This window comes from Strix uralensis, unplaced genomic scaffold (assembly GCF_047716275.1).
Source record: "Strix uralensis isolate ZFMK-TIS-50842 unplaced genomic scaffold, bStrUra1 scaffold_525, whole genome shotgun sequence".
Taxonomy (NCBI): Eukaryota; Metazoa; Chordata; class Aves; order Strigiformes; family Strigidae; genus Strix; species Strix uralensis.
The window spans coordinates 1-24,292 of NW_027437119.1; the positions used below are offsets into that span (position 1 = coordinate 1).

Genomic DNA, 24,292 nt, shown 5'->3' on the forward strand with positions numbered 1-24,292 from the left:
CACCCGCCTCAACCTCCACCTGGGGGCCCCCCTGCACCGGCTGGTCAATAGGTGGGTACAGGGTGGGGGAGGGCACCCCCCCACCCCCACCCCCCCCCCACCCCCATAGTGGGGACCCCGGTGTCCCCCAGGGTTCCGGGGGGGGGGGTCACCCAGGATTTTTGGGGACACCTGGGTGTCATGTGTCCCCCCCCCCCCCCCCAAGCGAGGCCGAGTTCAAGAAGGCGCTGGAGTGCGGCACCGACGATTACATCATCGTGCTCCGCCCCTCCCAAGGTGGGGACCCCTGGGGTGAGGGGGGGGGTCCCCAAATTTTGCGGGGGGGTCCCCAATACCCGGAGGGGGGGTCCCATGCACTCGTGGGGGGGGGGACACCCACATATCTTGGGGGGGGGGGGGGTGGTTTTGGGTGGGGTGGGTGTCGTGCGGAAAGGACGCGGGTGTTTGGGTGACACACACCCCCCCCCCCCCCCAAAAATTTTTAGGGTGGGTGGGGGTGGGGCTGCGTCGGGGGGCCCCCCCCGACACCCCCCTACGAGCCTGCGCCCAGGCCCTGCTGCTGGAGGAGCTGCTGGGCCCCGATTTACCCCCGGGGGCACCCATGGGTGCTGCCCTGCGCCCGCTCCAGCACCGCCTGCGCCGCTGCCGTGAGTCCTCGGGGGGCGGGGGGGGTGTTAGGGGGGGCCCTGGGGTCCTTTTGGGGGTCTCTGGGGGGGGTTGGGGGGACCCTTGGAGGGTTTTGGGGGACCCTGGGGTCGGTTTGGGGGGTTGGGGGGGGTTTTGGGGGGAGTTGGGGGGCCCTGAGGTCATTCTGGGGGTCTCTAAGGGGGGTTGGGGGGGGCCCTGGGGTCCTTTTGGGGGTCTCTGGGGGGGTTTGGGGGGGCCCTGGAGTTGTCTTGAGGGTCTCTAGGGGGGTTTGGGGGAGCCCTTGGAGGGTTTTGGGGGACCCTGGGGTCGGTTTGGGGGGGGGGTTTGGGGGGGAGTTGGGGGGCCCTGAGGTCATTGTGGGGGTCTCTAAGCGGGGTTGGGGGGTTTGGGGGGGGCCCTGGGGTCCTTTTGGGGGTCTCTGGGGGGTTTTGGGGGGCCCTGGAGTTGTCTTGAGGGTCTCTAGGGGGGTTTGGGGGAGCCCTTGGAGGGTTTTGGGGGACCCTGGGGTCGGTTTGGGGGGTTGGGGGGGGGTTTGGGGTCATTCTGGGGGTCTCTAAGGGGGGGGGTGGGGGGTTTGGGGGGGGCCCTGGGGTCCGTTTGGGGGTTTTGGTGGGGGGTTTGGGGGGGCCCTGGGTGGGTCTTGGGGGACCCTGGGGTTGGTTTGGGGGGTTTGGGGGGGGGTTCGGGGGGCCCTGGGGTCATTCTGGGGGTCTCTAAGGGTGTTTGGGGGGGGCCCTGGGGTCCTTTTGGGGGTCTCTGGGGGGGGTTGGGGCGGCCCTGGAGTTGTCTTGAGGGTCTCTAGGGGGGTTTGGGGGGGCCCTTGGAGGGTTTTGGGGGACCCTGGGGTCGGTTTGGGGGGTTTTGGGGGGGAGTTGGGGGGCCCTGGGGTCTTTCTGGGGGTCTCTAAGGGGGGTTGGGGGGTTTGGGGGGGGCCCTGGGTCCTTTTGGGGGTCTCTAGGGGGGTTTGGGGGGGCCCTTGGAGGGTTTTGGGGGACCCTGGGGTCGGTTTGGGGGACCCTGGGGTCATTTTGGGGTTTTTTTGGGGGGGGTTTGGGGGGTCTTGGGGTTATTTGGGGGGGCCCTGGGGGCTTTTGGGGGTCTCTGGGGGGGTTTGGGGGGACCCTGGGGGGGTCTTGGGGGACCCTGGGGTCGGTTTTGGGGGACCTTGGGGTCATTTTGGGGGTCTCTGGGGGGGGGGTTGGGGGGTCTTGGGGTTATTTGGGGGGGCCCTGGGGGCTTTTGGGGGGGTTTGGGGTCATTTTGGGGGGGTTTGGGGCAAATTTGGGGTCCCCATTTGTCCCCCCCCCCCCCCCCCAGCGCCAGGGACGGTGCCCTGGGGGGTCGTAGCCGAGAGCTCCCGCGTCTGGCGCACGCTTGGCCCCGCCTTCCTGCGCGGTACGTGTCATCACGCGTGTCATCGCGTGTCATCGCGTGTCATCACGTGTCATCACGTGTGGCGTCATGTGTCAGTCTCCGGGTCACCCCCCCACCCCCCTCCCAACCCCCCCTTTTTGTCCAGAGTCATTGTGTGTCGTCACATGTTGCCACGTGTTGTTGCGTGTCATGGCGTGTTGTCACGTGTGGTGTCACGTGTCAGTCCTTGGGTCACCCCCCAGCCCCCCCCCAAACCCCCCTTTTCATCCAGAGTCATCATGTGTTGTCACGTGTTGGTCACATGTTTTCGCGTGTCATAGTGTGTTGTCACATGTTGTCACATGTCACGTCACGTGTCAGCCCTTGGGTCACCCCCCCCAGCCCCCTCCCAAACCCCCTTTTCATCCAGAGCTGTCACGTGTCATCACGTGTAGTCGCGTGTCCTTGCGTGTCGTCACGTGTAACCATGTGTCACCGTGTGACATCACGTGACACCCCCCCGGTGACATCACGCGTGTCACTGCACGTCATCCCGTGTCGCCAGCCCCCACCCCGTGACGTCACAGGCGTGTCATCGCGTGTCACGCCCCCAGTGACCCTCCCCCGTCGCATCGCAGCGTCACGTGACGTCACGTGACCTCGCGTGTGACGTCACGTGATGTCCCCAGGGCTGGCGGCCGCCGGTTGGGAGACGCAGCGGCACCTCCTGGCCCCGGATGATTGGCAGCTCGAGTGGGCGGGGCCAGGGGGCGGGGCCTCCTCCAAGCCCCGCCCCCAACAACAGGCTCCGCCCCCTCGCGTTTGACCCAAACCTGCCCCAAAACGGGGCGGGGGAGGGCCCAAAAATGACCATTTTTTTGACAACGGGTCCAAAAATCAGCATTTTGGGGTCATTTGTAAAAACACGCAGTTTTCCAACAAAGCGATTTCCTGGTGGTTTTGGGGGAATTTCAGCCATTTTGGAGGGTTTGGGGGAAAATTTGGGGCGTTTTGGTGGAATTGAGGGAATTTGGGGGGTTTTGAGGCATTTTGGAGGGTTTTGGGGCCTTTTCAGGAATTTTGCAGCCTTTCAGGCTCATTTGGGGGCATTTGGGGCTCATTTTGGGACATTTTGGGCTGATTTGGGGACATTTTGGGATCATTTTAGGACATTTTGGGCTCATTTTGGGACATTTTAGGCTCATTTTGCGACATTTTGGGCTGATTTTGGGCTCACTTTGGGACATTTTGGGCTCATTTTGGGCTCATTTTGGAATATTTTGGGCTCATTTGCGGACATTCTGGGCTCATTTTTGGCACATTTTGGGACATTTTAGGCTCATTTTGAGACATTTTGGGCTGATGTTGGGACATTCTGGGCTCATTTTGGGACATTTTGGGCTCATTTTAGGCTCATTTTGGGACATTCTGGGCTCATTTTGGGACATTTTGGGCCCATTTTTTGACATTTTAGGCTCATTTTGGGCTCATTTTGGGACATTTTGGGCTCATTTTAGGCTCATTTTGGGACATTCTGGCCTCATTTTGGGACATTTTGGGCCCATTTTTTGACATTTTAGGCTCATTTTGGGCTGATTTTGGGACATTTCAGGCTCATTTTGGGACATTTTGGGCTGATTTTGGGACATTCTGGGCTCATTTTGGGACATTCTGGGCTCATTTTAGGCTCATTTTGGGACATTTTGGGCTCATTTTGCGACATTTTGGGCTGATTTTGGGCTCATTTTGCAATATTTTGGGCTCATTTGCGGACATTCTGGGCTCATTTTTGGCACATTTTGGGACATTTTAGGCTCATTTTGAGACATTTTGGGCTGATGTTGGGACATTCTGGGCTCATTTTGGGACATTTTGGGCTCATTTTAGGCTCATTTTGGGACATTCTGGGCTCATTTTGGGACATTTTGGGCCCATTTTTTGACATTTTAGGCTCATTTTGGGCTCATTTTGGGACATTTTGGGCTCATTTTAGGCTCATTTTGGGACATTTCGGGCTCATTTTTGGGACATTTTAGGCTCATTTTGGGACATTTTGGGCTGATTTTGGGACATTCTGGGCTGATTTGGGGATATTCTGGGCTCATTTTGGGATATTTTGGGCCCATTTTTTGACATTTTGGGCCCATTTTTTGACATTTTAGGCTCATTTTGGGCTGATTTTGGGACATTTCAGGCTCATTTTGGGACATTTTGGGCTGATTTTGGGACATTCTGGGCTCATTTTGGGACATTCTGGGCTCATTTTAGGCTCATTTTGGGACATTTTGGGCTCATTTTGCGACATTTTGGGCTGATTTTGGGCTCATTTTGCAATATTTTGGGCTCATTTGCGGACATTCTGGGCTCATTTTTGGCACATTTTGGGACATTTTAGGCTCATTTTGAGACATTTTGGGCTGATGTTGGGACATTCTGGGCTCATTTTGGGACATTTTGGGCTCATTTTAGGCTCATTTTGGGACATTCTGGGCTCATTTTGGGACATTTTGGGCCCATTTTTTGACATTTTAGGCTCATTTTGGGCTCATTTTGGGACATTTTGGGCTCATTTTAGGCTCATTTTGGGACATTCTGGGCTCATTTTGGGACATTTTGGGCCCATTTTTTGACATTTTAGGCTCATTTTAGGCTCATTTTGCAACATTTTGGGCTCATTTTAGGCTCATTGTGGGACATTTCGGGCTCATTTTTGGGACATTTTAGGCTCATTTTGGGACATTTTGGGCTGATTTTGGGACATTCTGGGCTGATTTGGGGATATTCTGGGCTCATTTTGGGATATTTTGGGCCCATTTTTTGACATTTTGGGCCCATTTTTTGACGTTTTAGGCTCATTTTGGGCTGATTTTGGGACATTTCAGGCTCATTTTGGGACATTTTGGGCTGATTTTGGGACATTCTGGGCTCATTTTGGGACATTCTGGGCTCATTTTAGGCTCATTTTGGGACATTTTGGGCTCATTTTGCGACATTTTGGGCTGATTTTGGGCTCATTTTGCAATATTTTGGGCTCATTTGCGGACATTCTGCGCTCATTTTTGGCACATTTTGGGACATTTTAGGCTCATTTTGAGACATTTTGGGCTGATGTTGGGACATTCTGGGCTCATTTTGGGACATTTTGGGCTCATTTTAGGCTCATTTTGGGACATTCTGGGCTCATTTTGGGACATTTTGGGCCCATTTTTTGACATTTTAGGCTCATTTTGGGACATTTTGGGCTCATTTTAGGCTCATTTTGGGACATTCTGGGCTCATTTTGGGGACATTTTGGGCCCATTTTTTGACATTTTAGGCTCATTTTAGGCTCATTTTGCAACATTTTGGGCTCATTTTAGGCTCATTGTGGGACATTTCGGGCTCATTTTTGGGACATTTTAGGCTCATTTTGGGACATTCTGGGCTGATTTTGGGACATTCTGGGCTGATTTTGGGATATTCTGGGCTCATTTTTTGACATTTTGGGCCCATTTTTTGACATTTTAGGCTCATTTTGGGCTGATTTTGGGACATTCTGGGCTCATTTTGGGACATTTTGGGCTCATTTTGGGACATTTCGGGCTCATTTTCACTCCTCTGAAAACAATTTGAGTGAGTTTCGATGTCGTTTGGGCTCATTTTGAGGCATTTTACTCTTGTTTTGGTCCAGGTTGGGGTGATTTGGGGTGATTTGGGCTCATTCGGGTATTTTGATCTCCTTTTTGGGGGCGTTTCGGTGCGTTTCGGGCTGGATTCGGGGCTCTCAGGCGAAGTACCCCCAGAGGAAGACGGCGACGGCCATCAGGATCAGAGCGTTGACGTCCACCACGCGCCTCCACACCGGCTCCTCGGGGGGCGGGGCCGGGAGCTCAGCCCCACCCCTTCCCTAGATGCCCCCGCCCCCTCCCCATCAGGCCCCGCCCCCTGACCAACAGGCTCCGCCTCCACATCTGGAAAAAAAACAATGGAAGGGTCAACTCTACGCTCTTCCCCCAACGCCAGGGTCCCCCCTCCCGGACACCCAAGTCCTCCCCCTTGAGTCTCTGGGGTCCCCCCTTGAGTTTTTGGGGACCCCCCAGTCTTTGGGGACCCCCCTGACACCCCTGGGTCCCCTCACCCTGGAGCTGGACGCCGCCATCCCCATCCTTGGGCGGTTGTTGGTCAAGGTCAACGCGGGGCTCCCGACTGTGCCGGAGGCTGAAGACCAACCGGTGGAGCTGCAACAGTCGGACGCGGAGGGGGGGGGGGTTGTGTGGCCCGTGTCTCCCCCCCCCCCCCCCCCCCCAAATATTTGGGGTGTCCCCCCCCCCCAAAAAAAGCTTTGACTCACGTGTTGGCGGGGGATGGGGGGGGTAGCAGAGGGAGACGGCGATGACGATGAGGCCGGTGGCGAGGAAGAGGAGGACGGCGAAGTGGAGGTAGTGGAGGCCGCAGACGAAGGGGGGGCAACGCCCGGGGGACCCGCACGTCCCCGTCCCCAAAATAAATTCGGGGACCAACCGGGCCAGGCCTAAGCCCAACCCCCCCAGCAACCCCCAAAAAGCACCCTGGGGAGGGAATGGGGGGGGGGGGAGGCGTTAACCACCCAAGATTTTGGGGGGGGGCGGGGGGTGGGTTTGTGTGTGTTCCCCCCCCCCCCCAAATCACTCACAGGCTCGTTCACGCGAGGGACGAAGACGGCGAGGAAGAAGACGGCGGCTACCGGGGGGGCCAAGTAACTGGCCATGGCCTGGATGTAGTCGAAGAGTTGCCCCCCCCGCGCCGCCTCCACCACGGGCAGCCAGGCCAGGCTCAGCCCCACCATCGCCAGCACCCACAGCCTGCGCGCGGCAAAGATGGCGGCGGGGTGGGGGGGCCCCCCCCCCCCCCAATTCTCTTGGGGTGAGGGTCCCCCCTCACCAACCGCCAAGGTCCCTTCTAGCCCCTGGCTCCCAGTTAAACCAGTTGATTTGCCCCCCCCCCCCCCCCAATGGGTGTCTGGGGGAGTGGGTTGACCTGATGGCCCAAATGCCTGGGGGGCCCTTTGACCTCGTTGACGCCCCCCCCCAAAATTTCTGGGTCCCCCTTGACCCACCCCCCCAATTCCCACCCCCTTGACCCCATTGACCCACCCCCCAAACTCCCACCCCCCCCCTTTGACCCCCTTGACCCGCCCCCCCCAAATTCCTGCCCCCCCTTGACCCCCCCAAACTCCCACCCCCCCTTTGACCCCCTTGACCCCATTGACCCCCCCAAATTCCCACCCCCCCTTGACCCACCCCCCAAATTCCTGCCCCCCCTTGACCCCCCCCAAACTCCCACCCCCCCCCTTTGACCCCCTTGACCCGCCCCCCCCAATTCCTGCCCCCCCATGACCCACCCCCCAATTCCCACCCCCCCCTTGACCCCCTTGACCCGCCCCCCCAATTCCCACCCCCCCCTTGACCCCCTTGACCCCCCCCAAACTCCCACCCCCCCTTTGACCCCCTTGACCCACCCCAGACCCCTGACGCCCCCCCCCAAAACATCAGGGTGCCCCCCCCTCCCCCTCCATTGACCAGGTTGACCTGATCTCCCAATCGCCACCTCCCCCCCCCCCCCCCCCCAACCTCCTGGGTCCCCCCCTCTAAATTTTAGGGTGCCCCCCCCTCCCCCCTCCATATTTTGGGGTGTCCCCCCCCCCCCCCTCCCAACCTGCCGGCCACGAGGAGGTGCCGGGGGCCAGCGCGGGGCCGCAAGCGCCGGTAGACGTCGAGGGTGAAGAGGGCCCCGGCGCTGGCGAAGATGGAGGCCAGGGAGGACATGAGGGCGGCCAACACCACGGCCAGCATTAGCCCACGGAGCCCTGGGGGCCACCGGGAAGGCGGGGGGGGGGGTCAGACCCCCTTTAGACCTCAGACACCCCCCCCCAAACTCCCCAGCACCCCAATGGGCTCAGAGAGCCCGATAATGGCTAGTGGCCACCGAAGAGATTTACTAGCCCACGCGCCATCACAGGGAATAGTGCCCTAGTAGCCCCCTTAGAGCCCCCAGTAGCCCATAATAACGCCCTAGTAGCCCCCTTAGAGCCCCCAGTAGCCCATAATAACACCCTAGTAGCCTCCTTAGAGCCCCCGGTAGCCCATAATAACGCCCTAGTAGCCCCCTTAGATCCCCCAGTAGCCCATAATAATGCCCTAGTAGCCCCCTTAGAGCCCCCAGTAGCCCATAATAACGCCCTAGTAGCCCCCTTAGAGCCCCCAGTAGCCCATAATAACACCCTAGTAGCCTCCTTAGAGCCCCCGGTAGCCCATAATAACGCCCTAGTAGCCCCCTTAGAGCCCCCAGTAGCCCATAATAACGACCTAGTAGCCCCCTTAGAGCCCCCAGTAGCCCATAATAACGCCCTAGTAGCCCCCTTAGAGCCCCCGGTAGCCCATAATAACGCCCTAGTAGCCCCCTTAGAGCCCCCAGTAGCCCATAATAACACCCTAGTAGCCCCCTTAGAGCCCCCAGTAGCCCATAATAACACCCTAGTAGCCTCCTTAGAGCCCCCGGTAGCCCATAATAACGCCCTAGTAGCCCCCTTAGAGCCCCCAGTAGCCCATAATAACGACCTAGTAGCCCCCTTAGAGCCCCCAGTAGCCCATAATAACGCCCTAGTAGCCCCCTTAGAGCCCCCGGTAGCCCATAATAACGCCCTAGTAGCCCCCTTAGAGCCCCCAGTAGCCCATAATAACACCCTAGTAGCCCCCTTAGAGCCCCCAGTAGCCCATAATAACGCCCTAGTAGCCCCCTTAGAGCCCCCGGTAGCCCATAATAACGCCCTAGTAGCCCCCTTAGAGCCCCCGGTAGCCCATAATAACGCCCTAGTAGCCCCCTTAGAGCCCCCGGTAGCCCATAATAACGCCCTAGTAGCCCCCTTAGAGCCCCCGGTAGCCCATAATAACGCCCTAGTAGCCCCCTTAGAGCCCCCGGTAGCCCATAATAACGCCCTAGTAGCCCCCTTAGAGCCCCCGGTAGCCCATAATAACGCCCTAGTAGCCCCCTTAGAGCCCCCGGTAGCCCATAATAACGCCCTAGTAGCCCCCTTAGAGCCCCCGGTAGCCCATAATAACGCCCTAGTAGCCCCCTTAGAGCCCCCGGTAGCCCATAATAACGCCCTAGTAGCCCCCTTAGAGCCCCCGGTAGCCCATAATAACGCCCTAGTAGCCCCCTTAGAGCCCCCGGTAGCCCATAATAACGCCCTAGTAGCCCCCTTAGAGCCCCCGGTAGCCCATAATAACGCCCTAGTAGCCCCCTTAGAGCCCCCGGTAGCCCATAATAACGCCCTAGTAGCCCCCTTAGAGCCCCCGGTAGCCCATAATAACGCCCTAGTAGCCCCCTCAGAGCCCCCGGTAGCCTCTAATAGTGCCCCAGTAGCCCCCCAATAGCCCCAATAACGCCCCAACAGCCCCTTCATTTGGCCCGAGGGCAACCTCCCCCCCCCACTAATGAGTGGCTAACGAGTGGCTCCCAGTGGCTAACGAGTGGCTAACGAGTGGCTAACAAGTGTCTCCCAGTGGCTAGTGGGTGTCTCCCAGTGGATAACGAGTGGCTAATGAGTGGCTCACAGTGGCTAACGAGTGGCTAATGAGTGGGTCACAGTGGCTCACAGTGGCTAATGGGTGGCTAATGAGTGTCTCCCAGTGGCTAATGAGTGGCTAATGAGTGGCTAACAAGTGTCTCCCAGTGGCTAATGGGTGTCTCCCAGTGGCTAACGAGTGTCTCACAGTGGCTAACGGGTGGCTCACAGCGGCTCACAGTGGCTAACGGGTGGCTCACAGTGGCTAACGAGTGGCTAACGAGTGTCTCCCAGTGGCTAATGAGTGGCTAATGAGTGTCTCCCAGTGGCTAACGAGTGTCTCCCAGTGGCTAATGAGTGGCTAATGAGTGTCTCCCAGTGGCTAACGAGTGTCTCCCAGTGGCTAACGAGTGGCTAGCGGGTGTCTCCCAGTGGCTAATGAGTGTCTCCCAGTGGCTAACGAGTGTCTCCCAGTGGCTAGCGGGTGGCTAACGAGTGTCTCCCAGTGGCTAATGGGTGTCTCCCAGTGGCTAACGAGTGTCTCCCAGTGGCTAACAAGTGGCTAGTGGGTGTCTCCCAGTGGCTAACGAGTGTCTCCCAGTGGCTAACGAGTGGCTAGTGGGTGTCTCCCAGTGGCTAATGAGTGTCTCCCAGTGGCTAACAAGTGGCTAGTGGGTGTCTCCCAGTGGCTAACGAGTGGCTAGCGGGTGTCTCCCAGTGGCTAGCGGGTGTCTCCCAGTGGCTAACAAGTGGCTAGTGGGTGTCTCCCAGTGGCTAACGAGTGTCTCCCAGTGGCTAGCGGGTGTCTCCCAGTGGCTAACGAGTGTCTCCCAGTGGCTAACGAGTGGCTAGCGGGTGTCTCCCAGTGGCTAATGAGTGTCTCCCAGTGCTAACGAGTGGCTAGTGGGTGTCTCCCAGTGGCTAGTGGGTGTCTCCCAGTGGCTAACGAGTGGCTAGTGGGTGTCTCCCAGTGGCTAACGAGTGTCTCCCAGTGGCTAACGAGTGGCTAGTGGGTGTCTCCCAGTGGCTAATGAGTGTCTCCCAGTGGCTAGCGGGTGTCTCCCAGTGGCTAACAAGTGGCTAGTGGGTGTCTCCCAGTGGCTAACAAGTGGCTAGCAGGTGTCTCCCAGTGGCTAATGGGTGTCTCCTAGTGGCTAACGAGTGTCTCCCAGTGGCTAATGGGTGTCTCCCAGTGGCTAACGAGTGGCTAGTGGGTGTCTCCCAGTGGCTAATGAGTGTCTCCCAGTGGCTAACGAGTGGCTAGTGGGTGTCTCCCAGTGGCTAATGAGTGTCTCCCAGTGGCTAGCGGGTGTCTCCCAGTGGCTAATGGGTGTCTCCCAGTGGCTAACGAGTGGCTAGCGAGTGTCTCCCAGTGGCTAACGAGTGTCTCCAGTGGCTAACGAGTGGCTAGCGGGTGTCTCCCCGTGGCTAGCGGGTGGCTCCGAGGGCCCCGCACGTACCGGGGGGCAGCAGGGCCAGCACCAGGCGGGGATAGGCCAGGTTGGAGCAGCCCCAGGGGCTCCCGCAGGCCCGACGGCAGCCCTGGGCCTCGGCACAGCCCACCACCGCTGGGCATTGTGGGATAGCGGGGTCACCGCGGGGCATTGTGGGATAGCGGGGGTCATGGGGGGGATTGCGGGATACGGGGGGGGAGAGAGAGGGGCATTGTGGGATACAGGGGGTCATGGGGGGGGGATTGTGGGATGGGGGGGGTGAGAGGGGGATTGTGGGATACAGGAGGAGGAGAGAGAGGGGCATTGTGGGATACAGGGGGTCATGGGGGGGATTGTGGGATACAGGGGGGGAGAGAGGGGGATTGTGGGATACAGGGGGTCACCACGGGGGATTGTGGGATAGGGGAGGGTCTGGAGGGGGTTAAGGGGGAATTATGGGATGTGGGGGGTGTTGGGGGGGATTGTGGGATATGGGGGGGTCACCGCGGGGGATTGTGGGATAGGGGAGGGTCTGGAGGGGGGATTTGGGGGGGATTGTGGGATATGGGGGATCATGAGGGGGGAATTATGGGATAGAGGAGGGTCTGGGGGGGTTAAAAGGGGAATTATGGGATGTGGGGGGTCACTAGGGGGGATTGTGGGGGAATTATGGGATGTGGGGGGTGTTGTGGGGGATTGTGGGATATGGGGGGGGTGAGAGGGGGATTGTGGGATATGAGGGGGTGAGAGGGGGATTGTGGGATAGGGGAGGGTCTGGAGGGGGGATCTGGGGGGATTATGGGATATGGGGGGTCACGAGGGGGGAATTATGGGATAGAGGAGGGTCTGGGAGGGGTTAAGGGGGAATTATGGGATGTGGGGGGTCCTTGTGGGGGATTGTGGGGGAATTATGGGATGTGGGGGGTGTTGGGGGGGATTGTGGGATATGGGGGGTGGGGGGGGTCCTATGGGGTGTCTTGGGGGTATCGGGCTGGATTAGGGGGTGCAGAGGGTTATGGGGGGTCACTTATGGGGCAGAGAACACGGCGGCCATCTTGGGCGGCCGTTTGGGGTGACTACGTTGGGCGGCCATCTTGGATAGCCGCGTTGGGTAGCCCCGGTGGGCGGCCATTTTGGGTGGCTCGGTTGGGCGGCCATCTTGAGTAGCCATCCTGTGTAGCCATCTTGGGCGGCCATGTTGGGTAAACCAAAGAGCAGCCCAGGGTGGTCATGGGAAGGCCGTGGGGGGTGAATTATGGGTCAAGGTGGGGCTTGTTGGAGAAGAAAACATGGCGGCCATGTTGGGCGGCCATCTTGGGTTGGCCGAGGAAGGTCAAGGGACACGGGGGTGGCCATGGGGTGGCCGTAGGGGTAATTATGGCTCAAGATATTTCTCCCTGGGGAAAAGGATACGGCGGCCATCTTGGGCCGCCATCTTGGGCGGGGCGGGGAGGGGCGTGGGGCGCGCGGCGGGGGGCGGAGCTGACCAGGGAAGAGGACGCGGGCGGCCATGCCGGGGAGCACCATGAGGAACATGGGCAGCACTTTGAGGTACCCGCAGACGACGCAGCCGGCGCGGACGTGGGTCAGGGAGCGGCCGGCCAAGCACCGCTGAACGATCACCTGGGGAGGGGGGTGGGCGTTTGCTCCCAGTGTTCCTCCCCAGTGCTCCCAGTACCCTCCCAGTGCCTCCCAGTTACACCCCAGTGACTGCCAGGGTCTTTCCAGGGTCTTCCAGTGCCTCCCAGTCCCTTCCCAGTGCCTTCCAGTCCCCTCCCAGTGCTCCCTAATCTCCTCCCAGTGCCCCTAATCCCCTCCAAGTGCCTCCCAGCCCGCTCCCAGTACCCTCCCAGTGCCTCCCAGTTAAACCCCAGTGACTGCCAGGGTCTTTCCAGGGTCTTCCAGTGCCTCCCAGTCCCTTCCCAGTGCCTTCCAGTCCCCTCCCAGTGCTCCCTAATCTCCTCCCAGTGCCCCTAATCCCCTCCAAGTGCCTCCCAGCCCCCTCCCAGTGCTCCCAGTATCCTCCCAGTGCCTCCCAGTTACACCCCAGTGACTGCCAGGGTCTTTCCAGGGCCTTCCAGTGCCTCCCAGTCCCTTCCCAGTGCCTCCCAGTCCCCTCCCAGAGCTCCCTAATCTCCTCCCAATGCTCCCTAATCTCCTCCAAGTGCCTCCCAGCCCCCTCCCAGTGCTCCCAGTACCCTCCCAGTGCCTCCCAGTTACACCCCAGGGTCTTTCCAGCCCCTTCCCGGTGCCCTCCAGCACTTCCCAATCGCCTCCCAGCACCTCCCAATTCCCTCCAGGTGCCTCCCATCACCACCCAGTCCCATCCCAGTGCCTCCCAGTCCCTTCCCAGTTCCCCTTAATCCCTTCCCAGTGCCCCTCAATCCCTTCCCAGTGCCTCCCAGTCCCAACCGAGCACTACCCAGTTCCCTCCCAGTGTCTCCCAGTCCATCCCAGTGCCCCCTAATCTCCTCCCAGTGCCTCTAATCCCCACCTAGTGCCTCCCAGCCCCCTCCCAGTCCCTCCCAGTTCCCCCCACTCCCCTCCCAGTGCCTCCTGGCACCTTGCAATCCCTTCCCAGTCCCTCCCAGTCCCCCCCAATCCCCTTCCGGTGCCCCCTAATTCCCTCCAAGTGCCCCTCAATCCCTTCTCAGTGCCCCCCAGCCCCCTCCCAGTTCCTCCCAGTTCCCCCCGGTCCCTTCCCAGTGCCTCCCAGCACCTCGCAATCCCTTCCCAGTGCCTCCCAGTGCCCCCCAGCCCCCTCCCAGTTCCTCCCAGTTCCCCCCAGTCCCCTCCCAGTGCCTCCCAGCACCTCGCAATCCCTTCCCAGTGCCTCCCAGTGCCCCCCAGCCCCCTCCCAGTTCCTCCCAGTTCCCCCCAGTCCCCTCCCAGTGCCTCCCAGCACCTCGCAATCCCTTCCCAGTGCCTCCCAGTGCCCCCCGGTCCCCTCCTGGTGCCTCCCAATGCCCTCCAATCCCCTCCCAAGTGCCTTCCCAGCATCCCCCCAGGCCCTTCCCAGTGCCTCCCAGTCCCACCTGGTCAGTGCACCAGTACCAGGCCGAGATGATGCCCAGTCCCAGTAGGAGGCCGGGCCAGGGCAGGTCGCCCGTACTGGGATGTCGCAGGAGGTGGAAGGCGTCGGGGCGGGGCCGCCCGCAGGGACCCGTCACGTTGGGGGGCAGGGCCAGGGGGTAACGCTCCACCAGCCCCTCGTACCCCCCCACGGCGCCCAGCGCTGGGAGGGACCAGTATCAACCAGTAAGGACCAGTATGGACCAGTGGGGGGTGGGGGCCAGGCACAGCGTGACTCCCCAGGGCTCCTATTGCCACCTCCCAGTGCTCCCAGTGTCTCCCAGTACAGCCCAGTGCCTCCCCACTGCTCTCCCACAAGGTCCAGTATCAACCAGTATAGACCAGTATAGCATTGCAGTGCTGCCCTCCGCTGCCTCCCAGTGTCTCCCAGTCCCCTCCCAGTGCTCCCAGTCCCCTCCCAGTGCTCCCAGTCCCCTCCCAGTGTTCCCAGTGTATCCCAGTGCTCCCTAGTTCCCTCAAATCCCCTCCCAGTCCCGCCCAGTGCTCCCCAGTCCCTCCCAGTGCTTTCCAGTGCCCCCCAATCCCCTTCCGGCACCTCCCCAGTCCCTCCCAGTGCTCCCAGTCCCCTCCCAGTCCTCTCTCAGTGCTTCCAGTCTCTCCCAGTGTCTCCCAGTCCCACTCAATCCTCTCCCAGTTATTCCCAGTCCCTTCCCAGTCTCTCCCAGTGCTTTCCAGTGCTCCCCAATCCCCTTCCGGCACCTCCCCAGTCCCTCCCAGTGCTCCCCAGTCCCTCCCAGTCCCCTCCCAGTACTTCCCAATCACCTCCCAGTCCCCTCCCCGTGCTCCCAGTCCCTCCCAGTGCTGCCCAGTCCCCTCCCAGTGTTCCCAGTGTCTCCCAGTGCTCCCTAGTTCCCTCAAATCCACTCCCAGTCCTTCCCAGTGCTCCCAGTCCCCTCTCAGTGCTTCCACTCTCTCCCAGTGTCTCCCAGTCCCACTCAATCCTCTCCCAGTTATTCCCAGTCCCTTCCCAGTCTCTCCCAGTGTCTCCCAGTCCCACTCAATCCTCTCCCAGTTATTCCCAGTCCCTTCCCAGTCTCTCCCAGTGTCTCCCAGTCCCACTCAATCCTCTCCCAGTTATTCCCAGTCCCTTCCCAGTCCCTCCCAGTGCTTTCCAGTGCCCCCCAATCCCCTTCCGGCACCTCCCCAGTCCTTCCCAGTGCTCCCAGTCCCCTCCCAGTCCCTCCCAGTGCTCCCCAATCACCTCCCAGTCCCCTCTCAGTGCTTCCACTCTCTCCCAGTTTCTCCCAGTCCCACTCAATCCTCTCCCAGTTATTCCCAGTCCCTTCCCAGTCTCTCCCAGTGTCTCCCAGTCCCACTCAATCCTCTCCCAGTTATTCCCAGTCCCTCCCCAGTCCCTCCCAGTCCCCTCCCAGTGCTCCCAGTCCCACCATAGCCAGCCAGGACAGAGGCCCCCACGATGATGATCAGGGTCTGCACCAGGTCCGCGTACATCAGCGCCGCCAGACCCCCTGCAGGCCACGCCCCCGTCAGGCCACGCCCCCTCACGGCCACACCCACCCCAGACCACGCCCCCTCCCCTTAACCCCGCCCCCTCCTCACTTGAGTGGCACCAGCTTCTACCAGCCCGCCCTTAGGCCCCGCCTCCTTTAACACGTGACCTCTCAAGCCCCGCCCCAAAATATCACTCAGTTGACCACGCCCACTAGCCCCGCCCCTCCCTGTAGCCACGCCCCCACTCCCCCAACACGCCCCCTCTAGCCACGCCCCTCCCTCTAGCATCATCCCTTCCCTGTAGCCACAGCTCCTCCCACATAGCCACGCCCCCTACGGCCACACCCCCTCCCTCTAGCCACGCCTACTCCACCTAGCCACCCCTCCTCCCCTGTAGCCACGCCCCCTATAGCCACACCCCTTCTCTAGCCACACCCACCTCCTGCTAGCCACGCCCCCTACCGCTACCCTTGCCCCTTCTCTAGCCACGCCCCCTCCCTCTAGCCACGCTCCCTCCCATGTAGCCACGCCCCTTCTCTAGCCACGCCCCCACTCACTCTAGACACACCCTCTCCCCTGTAGCCACGCCCCCTCCCCATAGCCGCACCCCCTCCATCTAGCCATGCTCCCTCCTCTCTAGCCACGCCCCTCCCAAGCCACACCACTCTCCCTCTAGCCACGCCCCTCCTGTAGCCACGCCCCTCCATGTAGCCACGCCCCCTCCCCATAGCCACGCCCCCTCCCCATAGCCACGCCCCCTCCCATAGCCACACCCCCTCCATCTAGCCATGCTCCCTCCTCTGTAGCCACGCCCCTCCCAAGCCACACCCCCCTCCCTCTAGCCACGCCCCTCCCTGTAGCCACGCCCCCTCCCCTGTAGCCACGCCCCCCCCCGTCCCCACCAGCCCCACCCGTGACCGTGTACAGGGCCGTGACCCCCAGCAGCGCCCCCACGGAGGCGTAGAGGTCCCAGCCCAGCGCCTCCTGGATGAAGATGGCGCCCGAGTACATGTCGACCTGCGGGGGGCGGGGCCGAGGGGCCTATAGGGACCCCCAGAACCCAGAGGGACCCCCAGATCCCATAGGGACCCCCCCAGACCCTATAGGGACCCCCCAGAACCCAGAGGGACCCCCAGACCCTATAGGGACCCCCAGAACCCAGAGGGACCCCCCAGACCCTATAGGGACACCCCCAGACCCCATAGGGACCCCCAGACCCTATAGGGACGCTCCAGACCCCAGAGGGACCCCCAGACTCTATAGGGACCCCCCAGACCCTATAGGGACCCTCCAGACCCCATAGAGTCCCCCAGACCCTATAGGGACCCCCCAGACCCTATAGGGACACCCCAGACCCGATAGGGACCCCCCCAGACCCCATAGGGACCCCCAGACTCCATAGGGACCCCCCAGACCCCATAGGGACCCCCAGACCCTATAGGGACCACCCCAGCCCCTATAGAGACCTCCCAGATGCCATAAGGGTCCCCCAGAACCTATAGGGCCCCCCCAAACCCCATAAGGAACCTCAAGACCCCATAGGGACCCCCCAGACCCTCTAGGGACACCCCAGACCCATAGGGACCCCCAGACCCTATAGGGACCCCCAGAACCCAGAGGGACCCCCCAGACCCTATAGGGACACCCAAAACCCTATAGGGCCCCCCCAGACCCCAGAGGGACCCCCAGACTCTATAGGGACCCTCCAGACCCCATAGGGCCCCCCCAGACCCTATAGGGACACCCCAGACCCCATAGGGACACCCCAGACTCCATAGGGACCCCCAGACCCCATAGGGACCCCAAGACCCCATAGGGAACCTCAAGACCCCATAGGGACCCCCCAGACCTATAGGCACCCCCCAGACCCCATGGGGACCCACGAGACCCCATAGGGACCCCCAGACCCTACAGGGACCCCCAGACCCCACAGGGACCCCCAGACCCTATAGGGACCCCCCAGACCCTATAGGGACACCCCAGACCCCATAGGGACCCCCAGATCCCATAGGGACCCCCAGACCCTATAGAGACCTCCCAGATGCCATAAGGGTCCCCCAGAACCTATAGGGCCCCCCCCAAACCCCATAAGGAACCTCAAGACCCCATAGGGACCCCCCAGACCCTCTAGGGACACCCCAGACCCCATAGGGACCCCCAGACCCTATAGGGACCCCCAGAACCCAGAGGGACCCCCCAGACCCTATAGGGACACCCAAAACCCCTATAGGGCCCCCCAGACCCCAGAGGGACCCCCAGACTCTATAGGGACCCTCCAGACCCCATAGGGCCCCCCCAGACCCTATAGGGGACACCCCAGACCCCATAGGGACACCCCAGACTCCATAGGGACCCCCCCCCAGACCCCATAGGGACCCCAAGACCCCATAGGGAACCTCAAGACCCCATAGGGACCCCCCAGACCCTATAGGCACCCCCCAGACCCCATGGGGACCCACGAGACCCCATAGGGACCCCCAGACCCTACAGGGACCCCCCAGACCCCATAGGGACCCCCAGACTCCATAGGGACCCCCCAGACCCAGACCCCATAGGGACCCCCAGACCCTATAGGGACCCCCCAGCCCCTATAGAGACCTCCCAGATGCCATAAGGGTCCCCCAGAAACCTATAGGGCCCCCCCAAACCCCATAAGGAACCTCAAGACCCCATAGGGACCCCCCAGACCCTCTAGGGACACCCCAGACCCCATAGGGACCCCCAGACCCTATAGGGACACCCAAAACCCTATAGGGCCCCCCCAGACCCCAGAGGGACCCCCAGACTCTATAGGGACCCTCCAGACCCCATAGGGCCCCCCCAGACCCTATAGGGACACCCCAGACCCCATAGGGACACCCCAGACTCCATAGGGACCCCCCAGACCCCATAGGACCCCAAGACCCCATAGGGAACCTCAAAACCCCATAGGGACCCCCCAGACCCTATAGGCACCCCCCAGACCCCATAGGGACCCCCAGACCCTATAGGGACCCCCCAGACCCTATAGAGACCTCCCAGATGCCATAAGGGTCCCCCAGAACCTATAGGGCCCCCCCAAACCCCATAAGGAACCTCAAGACCCCATAGGGACCCCCCAGACCCTCTAGGGGCCCCCAGACCCCATAGGGACCCTCCAGCCCCTATAGATCCCCCCCAGCCCCTATAGAATCTCCCACCACCCTCCATCAGGTCCCACCTAAAGCCCCCCCAGCCCCTATAAATCCCCTTTTCCCCCCCCCTATAGCCCCCCCAAACCCCTCTAGACCCCCCCCCACATCCCCTCTAGGTCCCCCCACCCCCCCCCTACCCCCTATAGATCCCATAGGGGCCCCACCGAGATCTTGGTGGCCACGTAGAGCCCCAGGGAGAGCAGCGCCAGGTACAGGCGGATCCGGCCCCCCCCGAACCGCTTCTGCAGGTACTGCGGCATCGTGGACACCTTGGGGGGGGGGGGGGGGGGTTTGGGGGGGCCCCGGGGGGGGAGGGGCACCCCCGGGAGGGGGAGGGGCACCCAGAATTGAGGGGGGGGCACGCGGATTTGGGGGGGGGACTCGGAATTGGGGGGGGGGAACCGGAATTGGGGGGGGGACCTGGAATGGGGGGGGGGGACCCGGAATTGGGGGGGGACCCGGAATGGGGGGGGGGGACCTGGAATGGGGGGGGGGACCCGGAATTGGGGGGGGGCACGCGGAATTGGGGGGGGACCCGGAATTGGGGGGGGGGGCACGCGGAGTTAGGGGGGGGACCCAGAATGGGGGGGGGGGACACCCAGAATGGGGGGGGCACGCGGAATTGGGGGGGGGACCCGGAATTGGGGGGGGGACCCGGAATTGGGGGGGGGGACCCGGAATGGGGGGGGGGACCCGGAATTGGGGGGGGGACCCGGAATGGGGGGGGGGAACCCAGAATGGGGGGGGCACGCGGAATTGGGGGGGGGACCCGGAATTGGGGGGGGCACCCCCCACCCCCCCCCACACAACCCCCCCCAAGGGGATTCAGGGGGAAGATCCACACCCCCACACCCCCCCCCCCCCCCCGCTTCCAGCACCCCCAAATGGCCCCGCCCACAAGCCCCGCCCACAAGGTGCCATTGGCCACACCGCCTCAGGCTCCGCCCCCTCCAAGCTCCGCCCCCTCCGGCCCCGCCCCCGCTCACCCCCGCCCGCAGGTAAATGGGGACGAAGACCCAACCCAGGAGCAGCACCAGGAACATCGCCTGGGGACGGGGGGGTTAGGGGGGGCTATAGGGGCTATAGGGGGCTATGGGGGGCTATAGGGGGTTATGGGGGGTCTATAGGGGGTCTATAGGGGGTTATGGGGGGCTATGGGGGGTCTATAGGGGTTATGGGGGGCTATAGGGGTCTATAGGGGTTGTGGGGGGCTATAAGGGACTATAGGGGGCTATAGGGGGGCTATAGGGGTTATGGGGGGCTATAGGGGGCTATAGGGGTCTATAGGGGTTAGGGGGGGCTATAAGGGACTATAGGGGGCTATAGGGGGTTATGGGGGGCTATAAGGGACTATAGGGGGCTATAGGGGTTATGGGGGGCTATGGGGGGCTATAGGGGGCTATAGGGGTTAGGGGGGGCTATAGAGGGCTATGGGGGGCTATAGGGGGCTATAGGGGTTATGGGGGGCTATGGGGGCTATAGGGGGCTATAGGGGGTCTATAGGGGTTATGGGGGGCTATAGGGGTTATGGGGGGCTATAGAGGGCTGTGGGGGGCTATAGGGGGCTATAGGGGTTATGGGGGCTATAGGGGCTATAGGGGGGGGCTATAGAGGGCTATGGGGTGCTATAGGGGGCTATAGGGGTTATGGGGGGGCTATGGGGGTTATGGGGGGCTAGAGAGGGCTATGGGGGGCTATAGGGGGTTAGGGGGAGCTATGGGGGGGCTATAGGGGTTATGGGGGGCTATAGGGGTTATGGGGAGCAATGGGGGCTATAAGGGGTATGGGGGGCTATAGGGGGCTATGGGGGCTATAGGGGGGCTATAGGGGGTTATGGGGGGCTATGGGGGGCTATAGGGGCTATAGGGGCTATAGGGGGCGCTATGGGGGGCTATAGGGGGTCTATAGGGGTTATGGGGGGGCTATAGGGGTTATGGGGGGCTATGGGGGGCTATAGGGGCTATAGGGGGGCTATAGGGGGGCTATAGGGGCCTATAGGGGTTATGGGGGGCTATAGGGGGCTATAGGGGGGGGCTATAGAGGGCTATGGGGGGCTACAGGGGGCTATAGGGGTTAGGGGGGGGGCTATGGGGGTTATGGGGGGCTAGAGAGGGCTATGGGGGGCTATAGGGGGTTAGGGGGGCTATGGGGGGCTATAGGGGTTATGGGGGGCTATAGGGGTTATGGGGAGCAATGGGGGCTATAAGGGGTATGGGGGGCTATAGGGGGTTATGGGGGTTATGGGGGGCTATAGGGGCTATAGGGGGTCTATAGGGGTTATGGGGGCTATAGAGGGCTATGGGGGGCTATAGGGGCCTATAGGGGTTATGGGGGCTATAGGGGTTATGGGGGCTATAGGGGCTATAGGGGTTATGGGGGGCTATAGGGGATTATGGGGGGCTTTGGGTGGTCTATAGGGGTTATTGGGGGCTATAGGGGGTCTATAGGGGTTATGGGGGTCTATAGGGGTTATGGGGGGCTATAGGGGGTTCTGGGGGTCTGTAGAGGGCTATGGGGGGCTATAGGGGTTATGGGGGGCTATAGGGGGGCTATAGGGGTTATGGGGGGAATGGCGGTTATGGGGATTATGGGGGGCTATGGGGCGGCTATAGGAAGTCTATAGGGGTTATGGGAGTTAGGGGAGTCTATAGGGGTTATGGGGCTCTATGGGGTCTATGGGGGGTCTATGGGGGTTATGGGGGGTTATGGGGGAATTGGGGGGGCTATGGGGGATCTATAGGGGTTATGGGGGGCTATGGGGGCTATAGGGGGCTATAGGGAGCTATAGGGGGTGATGGGCAACTCTAGGGCGCTATAGGGGTTCTATAAGGTGCTATAGGGGTTATGGGGGCTATAGGGAGGCTATAGGGCTACGGGGGGTTATGGGGGGGCTACAGGGGGTCTATAGGGATTATGGGGGCTATAGGGGGGCTATAGGGGGCTATAGGGGGCTATAGGGCTACAGAGGGTTATGGATGGCTATAGGGTATCTATAGGGGGCTATAGGGGGTTCTGGGGGCTTTTGGGGGGCTTATAGGGGGTTATAGAGAGCTATAGGGATTGGGGGGGGGCTATGGGGGGCTATAGGGTCTATAGGGGCTTTAGGGCTTATGGGGGCTATGGAGGGTATAGGGGGGGCTATATAGGGCCTATGGGGGGTTGTAGGGACTATAGGGGGCTATAGGGGCCATAGGGGCTATGGGGAGCTATAGGGGGCTATGGGGGGTGTAGGGGGGCTCTGGGGGCTCTCTGGGGTCTCGGGGGCCTATAGGGGCCATAGGGGCTATGAGGGGGGGGTTATAGGGGTCTATGGGGGGGATATGGGGGTTATGGGAGGTTCTAGGGGCCTATAGGGGCCATAGGGGGACTCACGCTCCACTCGAAGCCCCCCACGGCGATGCCACCGGCCGCCCCCGTCCCCGCCAGCCCCACGAAGTGCCCCGACCCGATGTTGCTGGCGAAGAGCGACGCCCCCACCTGCCCCATAGGGGCCAGAGGGGATCCATAGGGGATCCATAGGGGATCCATAGGGGATCCATAGGGGCCAGAGGGGCCATAGGGGAGCCATAGGGGACCCAGGGGGGCAGAGGGACCCATAGGGGCCAGAGGGACCCATAGGGGATCCATAGGGGACCCAGGGGGGCAGAGGGACCCATAGGGGATCTATAGGGGACCCATAAGGGATCTATAGGGGACAGAGGGACCCATAGGGGACCCATAGGGGATCCAGGGGGGCAGAGGGACCCGTAGAGGACAGAGGGGCCAGAGGGGATCTATAGGGGACAGAGGGACCCATAGGGGACCCATAGGGGACCCATAGGGGATTCAGGGGGGCAGAGGGACCCATAGGGGATCCATAGGGGACCCAGGGGGGCAGAGGGACCCATAGGGGCCAGAGGGGCCAGAGGGGATCTATAGGGGACAGAGGGACCCATAGGGGACCCATAGGGGATTCAGGGGGGCAGAGGGACCCATAGGGGATCTATAGGGGACCCATAGGGGATCTATAGGGGACAGAGGGACCCATAGGGGATCCATAGGGGGACCCAGGGGAGCAGAGGGACCCATAGGGGACAGAGGGGCCAGAGGGGATCTATAGGGGACAGAGGGACCCATAGGGGACCCAGGGGAGCAGAGGGACCCATAGGGGATCTATAGGGGACCCATAGGGGCCAGAGGGGATCCATAGGGGATCCATAGGGGCCAGAGGGGCCATAGGGGAGCCATAGGGGACCCAGGGGAGCAGAGGGGCCATAGGGGACCCATAGGGGACCCAGGGGAGCAGAGGGACCCATAGGGGATCTATAGGGGACCCATAGGGGCCAGAGGAGATCCATAGGGGCCAGAGGGGCCATAGGGGAGCCATAGGGGACCCAGGGGGGCAGAGGGACCCATAGGGGCCAGAGGGACCCATAGGGGATCCATAGGGGACCCAGGGGGGCAGAGGGACCCATAGGGGATCTATAGGGGACCCATAAGGGATCTATAGGGGACAGAGGGACCCATAGGGGACCCATAGGGGATTCAGGGGGGCAGAGGGACCCATAGGGGATCCATAGGGGACCCAGGGGGGCAGAGGGACCCATAGGGGATCTATAGGGGACCCATAGGGGTCAGGGGGATCCATAGGGGACCCAGGGGGGCAGAGGGGCCATAGGGGATCCATAGGGGACCCATAGGGGATCTATAGGGGACCCATAGGGGATCTATAGGGGACAGAGGGACCCATAGGGGACCCATAGGGGACCCAGGGGAGCAGAGGGACCCATAGGGGATCTATAGGGGACCCATAGGGGCCAGAGGGGATCCATAGGGGCCAGAGGGGCCATAGGGGATCCATAGGGGACCCATAGGGGATCTATAGGGGACCCATAGGGGATCTATAGGGGACAGAGGGACCCATAGGGGACCCATAGGGGACCCAGGGGAGCAGAGGGACCCATAGGGGATCTATAGGGGATCCATAGGGGCCAGAGGGGCCATAGGGGATCCATAGGGACCCATAGGGGATCTATAGGGGATCTATAGGGGATCCATAGGGGATCTATAGGGACCCAGAGGGGTCAGGGGGATCCATAGGGGCCAGAGGGACCCAAGGGCGTCCCCTGTGACCCCCCCTGACCCCTCAGTTCCCCCCAAACCCTCCATCTCCCCCCATTTCCCCGACCCTGACCCCTGACCCCAACCCTGACCCCTGACCCTGACCCCTGACCCCTGACCCCTGACCCCTGACCCCGTCACTCACCGGCCCCCAGCTCATGCTCCTCCCCGCCAGGAAGAAGCCGCTGATGGTCCCGCGGTTCCCCCGGCGCAGGGACTGGGGAGGGACCAGTATGGACCAGTGCTCCCAGTATGGGCACCAGGCTCCCAGTATGGGCACCAGTTCTCCCAGTATGGGGTCCCAGTGCTCCCAGTATGGACCAGTTCTCCCAGTATGGGGTCCCAGTGCTTCCAGTATGGACATCAAGGCTCCCAGTGCTCCCAGTATGGACCCAGTGCTCCCAGTATGGGCACCAGGGTCCCAGTATGGGCACCAGTTCTCCCAGTATGGGGTCCCAGTGCTCCCAGTATGGACATCAAGGCTCCCAGTGCTCCCAGTATGGGCACCAGGTGCTCCC

General features: G+C 61.7%; 2 protein-coding genes across 2 annotated transcripts; one reads left to right on the top strand and one right to left on the bottom strand.

Annotated features, from left to right (window-relative positions):
• Positions 1-35: 35 nt before the first annotated feature.
• LOC141939038 (RUS family member 1-like) lies at positions 36-2,944 on the top strand. The gene is made up of 5 exons (XM_074858064.1): positions 36-51; positions 206-276; positions 486-647; positions 1,966-2,043; positions 2,691-2,944. The coding sequence occupies exons 3-5, from the start codon at positions 602-604 to the stop codon at positions 2,825-2,827; spliced, it is 261 nt and encodes an 86-aa protein (XP_074714165.1). The 5' UTR covers positions 36-51; positions 206-276; positions 486-601; the 3' UTR covers positions 2,828-2,944.
• A 2,682-nt stretch (positions 2,945-5,626) lies between these two features.
• LOC141939037 (sodium/glucose cotransporter 2-like) lies at positions 5,627-24,171 on the bottom strand. Its single transcript, XM_074858063.1, is given in 16 exon segments — positions 5,627-5,865; positions 5,868-5,951; positions 6,119-6,218; positions 6,332-6,358; positions 6,360-6,548; positions 6,653-6,821; positions 7,675-7,825; positions 10,984-11,091; positions 12,444-12,579; positions 13,992-14,191; positions 15,438-15,518; positions 16,413-16,518; positions 18,839-18,943; positions 19,661-19,720; positions 22,047-22,151; positions 23,920-24,171. Coding segments are annotated over 16 exon segments (1,941 nt in total). The 5' UTR covers positions 24,139-24,171; the 3' UTR covers positions 5,627-5,764.
• Positions 24,172-24,292: the final 121 nt, after the last annotated feature.